The 5,453-nt window shown below is 53.0% G+C and overlaps 1 protein-coding gene across 1 annotated transcript; it reads left to right on the forward strand.

Annotated features, from left to right (window-relative positions):
- Positions 1-4,578: 4,578 nt before the first annotated feature.
- Positions 4,579-5,184, forward strand: TIFAB (TIFA inhibitor). The gene has a single exon (XM_006923335.1). It carries the CDS (start codon positions 4,579-4,581, stop codon positions 5,182-5,184), a length of 606 nt encoding a protein of 201 aa, XP_006923397.1.
- Positions 5,185-5,453: the final 269 nt, after the last annotated feature.

Below are 5,453 nucleotides of genomic sequence, written 5' to 3' on the forward strand. Positions count from 1 at the left end.
TGAATACAGCTGGAAGAGATCATAAATGAACAAAAAGAGGGTGGAACTCTGATCGGAGAAAGTTGCTGCCCCGTTCCCTGGAAAATCCATAAATATTCTTCCTACCTATTTACCTAAATTTCCCCTTCATTTCTACCATCTTGTTTAGACCACTTCTCAGCCACTAAGGGAGAAGTTAACTTGAGAGCTATGCTCCATTCTCTGGCCATAGAATAAAAGCGTGCTCTGCTAACATCAACTTTTGGTCTAGTAATGAGCTTTGCGACAGGGAACAGGAAAAGAACTTAGCTTGGGGTCCTCAAAAAGGAGACTTTTGCCCTTGGTAACACTTTCACTCTGCAGGCTCAGCCCCACGTGCGTTTGCAGCCCTAGAAGCACTTCAGAGTGACCATTTGGGCTTCCAGTTATCCATTGGTTGTTCAGGGAGGTGGAGCTCTCTGTACTGAGAGAGGGTATGTTGCCGGCAAGAGCCCTGGGGTCCCAGGGCTGCCCAACATGCACATGGCCTCCCTTTTTCACAAGCCAATCAGTATGCCGGAAATGCTGCTGTTAGAACCACTGCGTACAGGAAGAATGCCATGTGAGGATGGAGGCGGAGATCGGAGTGATGCTTCTATAAGCCGAGGATGGCCAAAGATTGCCAACAGACCACCAGAAGCCAGGTGAGAGACCTGGAGGTTCTCTCTCACGGCCCTCAGAAGGAACCAACCTTACTGGAATGATCTTGGACTTCCAGCCTCCAGGACTGTGAGACAATAAATTTCTGTTGTTTAAGCCACTCATTTGTGGTACTTTGTTATGGCAACTCTAGGAAACCAGTACACCGGTCAATACTTCTCTGCAGAGATAATTCAATATTCTGACCTCTGTTACCACAGGCTAGTTTTGCTTGTTCTTGGGTTTCATAGAAATGGAATCATACAGTCTATGTCATTTGTGCCTGGTTTCTTTGGTTCTACATACGTTTTGAGATGCATCTGTATCATCGTATGCATCATTACTTCATTACTTCATTCTCCTTTCTATTGCTGTGTAGTGTTTCATTGTGTACATATTATACAATTTGTTTATTCATTTTGCTGTTAATGGACATTTGTGTTGTTCCCAGTTAGGGGTTAATGCTTGGTTCCCTCCAGGGGCAGATACAGTTGCCATCCTTGGCGGGGCTGGCTCCCTAGAGGAGCGTCAGTGGTGGTGTTACATTGGCTGGGACAGTCAGGGACAGGTAACTATTTTCAGAGTTCTCTGTTTTTCCTCCCTAGTTACTAAGCAACCAACTAGAGTTTAAATGCTCAAAATAGAGGAAGCAGGCTAGGAGCCTGGCATAAATACGCAGAGGGGTTTAAATTCAATTATCCCATGGGGGTGTGGTCAGCTGAGACCTCTGGGACCACAAGGACCACCCATGAGGAGTGAGTAAGCTGTGGGCTGGGGGACAGTGAGGCAGTGCGAGGAGGCACCTGCTCTGCTCCCTGACTGGGGTGGCCTGGCCTGCACCAGTCACCTGTATACCCTCCACGAGTCCCCGGGATAGGGTTTGATGGAGAAACGAGAACAGATTATGTTGCTAGCTCATGCTGGGGCCTTGAGCCAGGCACTGTCCCTCTTAGGGCCTCAGTTGCCCCCTGTATATGGCACATGTCTATTGCCAGTTCGGCAGGTTAGTGGGTGCAATGGAGGCAATATCAACACACTGGCGAGCTATGAGGAGTTGTACCAGGTGAAGAATTAGCACCATTGTGGCAGTGGGTCATTTCCATGGCGCCAGAGCCCACAGTGCTGAGCAAGCATCCATCTCGATATCTTCCAGAATGCCCTCAGAGGCCAGCAGAGACCAGGAGGGGTGGACATGGGAGGTGGCTTTCTTGCTGCCCTCCGGCAGAAGAGGCCACCTTGTATGAGTGGCTGTTTTCTCCCTTCCCCTGAGGCCTTGCCCTTTCCTGAGACACTCAGAGGACTGCCACGTTGCCCACAGCTCCCTCAGCCGCTCCCAGGCCAGCCGCGATGTTCACAGTGTCCCACATGCAGTGGTTCCCTCCCACTGACCTCTGTCCAAAAAAGCTCCCCTTTCTAATAGGCCTGGAGTGCTTTGCCCCCACTTGACTGGCAGGGGAGAAGAGGGACATGGCTGATACTCTGGACACAGCACTCAGGGTCCCTAAGGATGGGGCCATAGAGATTGGCTGAGCTGAAACCTAGGAGGGAACCCACCACTTATCAGGGGGCCTCTTCTAGCAGGGGTCCCAGGCTGGCGTTTCTCAACCTCTCAGCTGTGGGATTGCACTTCTGCAATAGAAAATTACACTTCCACTTTCTTTCCTCAAGGAAGAAAGAAAAAAGCAACAAAACCGATGAGCATTCTGACACATCACATCCTTGACTGCCATTCCCGGACGTGCCCCAGCCCAGACCCACTTCCTCCTGAGAACTCAACAGCAGCGCCAGAGCCAGATGTGTCCCTGGCAATAAGGTAAGTGGAGATCAGAGGGACTCGAATCCACAGTGAGGTGAGGAGGCCTGGTGGTGCTGGAAGCAGAGCCCCACTGGCTTCTTGCCAGGCACACACCCCAGAGTGTCTTCCTCCTGTTTACCCAGAGGTGCATTGGCAGGGCTGGGTTTCTGCTTCCCCAGAACATCTGGGGCCCTGGAGACACTAGACATGTCCGCTGTGGTGGGGGTTTCTGTCAGCTCTGAGTGCTCGGTGGAGCAAAGAGTAGGGTCACATGAGCAGTGGCAAACTCTTCCTGGGGGTTTGGGATTGGTTCCTAGGAGTGAACTCTGAGTTTCTGGCCAGGCCTGAGGACTTAGATGCCCACCCCAGCTGTCCTGGGCTCAGCTTATAACACACACCACAGAAAGAAGCTTTCTGCAGGTTGGGGCCAGAGGGGGATGTGGATGGAGGGGGGCTTGTGTGTGTGCGCGTGCGTGCCTTAAGGGATGTCCTGAGAAGCCCAGAACTTACCACAGACTGAGAAGTCCTCATTGTTAGCCAGCTTCATCCAAAAGACAGGAGGGACAGGGGATCTGGGGGCTCAGAGGGACACTGAGCTTGTGACAGGCTCCCTGTCCCACAGCTTTAAGGTCCAGAGTCCAATTCGAGGTCTATCTAAACATGTTTTCTTGTGATTTTCATGTGTGTGAGCTTCTCCTTATTTAGCCATTTGGCAAATGTACCGCCCCCTACCCTTGCCCTTTCTCCCCAGGCACTTGCTGTGGCCAGGCCCTATCTACATGGGACAGCGGGACACAGGGCAGTGTGGCAGCTCAGACCACACCCTGCCCCTGGGAGGCCTCGGGGAGAAGGGAGGAGAGGAGCTCAGGGACGACAGGACAAGGCCTCGCAGAATGCTGTAATGCAAAGATGGGCAGTTGGCCAGGTGTCCCAGGGGGAGTCTCCCTGTTATGGGGGTCCCAGGGCAGAGAGAAGAAAAGAGTTTCATAAAAGAGGTCACATTTGCACCAAGTCTTTAAAGAAGAACAATGTCTGGACACAGAGTTTGGGACGGAAGATGCATTCTTAGTAGAAAAAAATAGTGTAGGCAAAAGCCTGATGCCAGAAAAGTGTATAATCCAACGCACTCAGCCCTGTTGAAGGTGAGGACAGGTCCTAGGCCACATGGAGTTGATGGCTGTGGTGGAGAGTTTACGTTCCTCGGAATCATGCAGGAACAAAGCTGACTGTTGTAAGTAGCATTGCCACGTGTGCCAGTGGAGTTCTAAAGAACAAATTTCTGGAGATGCAGTTGCTGGGACAAACAATGCGTGCGTTTCACACTGCGGCAGATACTGCCGGTTGCCCTCCATGGAGCCCAATCAGTTCTTGAGCGAGCGACTCTCCTCATCAGGGTCTGTCTTCTGCCCCAGACGGTGAGGATGGGATGCTTGCAGCATTCAGACCCATGAGCACTTGGCTTCCCCTGGGAAGCACTTTGGAATGTGGTAGCTGTTTCTGTTCTTCCTCCAGGTCTCCAGGCAGCCTTTCTGATCTCCTGGCTTCCCTCTTTTCCGATTGTTTGACGCTAGAAGCTCTTGTCTCCGCCACCCTGCCCCCCCCTCCACCCCAGCTGGGGGCTCTGAAAAGCAAGGGCTTGTTCCCCTCTCACATCTGCTTAACCTCTGCAGCTGGCCAAAGAAGGTCTCAGCAAGGGTTCATCGTGCAGCTGTCAAATACAAGAAAGATGTATCTTGTCTGTCTGTCCTTCCTTTTCCATGAAGCTGAGCCAAATTGTCCCCAAATGACAGTAGGTCACCAAAACCCCACTCTGCAAGCTGGAATGCCTTATAATTTGCACAGATAAGGACAGACATACCTATATTACGGAAAAGAAAACAAATTCAGAGAGGGTGGTGGCGTACCCCACTCACAGAGTATGGGAGAGATGAAGCAGGGGTTAAAAGCAATGGGCCTTGGCTCCATCCTGGCTCGACCAGAATATCAGTATCTACGGCCAGCACTTGGCTCTGTTTGGCTGGAGGTGGTCTGCGGTCCCTGAGGTGTCTGGGCTCAGGGAGCCAGAGGCGCATAGGGCTCCAACCACACTTATGTGTCTGTGTTACATCCTCCCCAGGCTCCCGTCCATGGAGAGACCCCTCACAGTCCTGCGGGTGAGCCTGCACCACCCCACGAAGGCCCCAGCCATCTTCGCCACCGTCCCATCTTGGCTGCAGCATGACACAAGCCCACTGCTGGTGGGGCGGAGTCTGGACTCCCACCCCCAGCTGCAGCTCCCCCGCCTCTCCCGCCAACACCTGTCCCTGGAGCCCTACCGAGAGAAGGGCAGTGCTCTGCTGGCCTTCAGCCTCAAGGCTCTGAGTCGCAGGGGCTGCGTGTGGGTCAACGGGCTGACACTAAGATTCCTGGAACAGGTTCCCTTGAGCACCGTCAACTGGGTTGCCTTCTCGGGTGTCCAGATGGTGATCCACGTGGAGCTAGGCACCTCCCTGGAAGCCTTTGCCTGCTGCTTCTTTGTTAGCCCCTCACCTCTGATTTACAGGCCCCAGGCCAAGGAGTCTGACGAATGGGAAGACATCCCCCAGGCGCTGCCTGCCCCAGGTTCAGAGAAGCAGGCTCCGGGTTACCTGGGCTCTCTCCACCGCCCTTCCCAGACTGGGGACAGCCCTCCCCAGCCAAGCACTGGAGGAGGAACAGAAATACAGCTCCAGAGGGAGCCTGCAGACAGCTAGCTCTGCTAGCCCCACCGCCGCCTGGGATGAAACAGGACTTGATATATTCGAGCAACATCATGCAATGTTGACAAGTGAGGCCTGCCTGGCTAATAACAAGCCAATTCTGCAAACATGAACAGCTTGGGGGAGGGGGGAGCGCCCTCCACGTTTCCAGCTCTGCAAGGTAAAGGGGAACTTCATATACTTTTAGAGGGCCTGAGGGGCTCCGAGGGCCCCTCTCAGCATTTCCCCACATTTCCTCGTCTAGTCTGAATAGGAGTTACTTT

The sequence above is a fragment of the Pteropus alecto genome, unplaced genomic scaffold (genome assembly GCF_000325575.1).
Source record: "Pteropus alecto unplaced genomic scaffold, ASM32557v1 scaffold78, whole genome shotgun sequence".
NCBI lineage: Eukaryota > Metazoa > Chordata > Mammalia > Chiroptera > Pteropodidae > Pteropus > Pteropus alecto.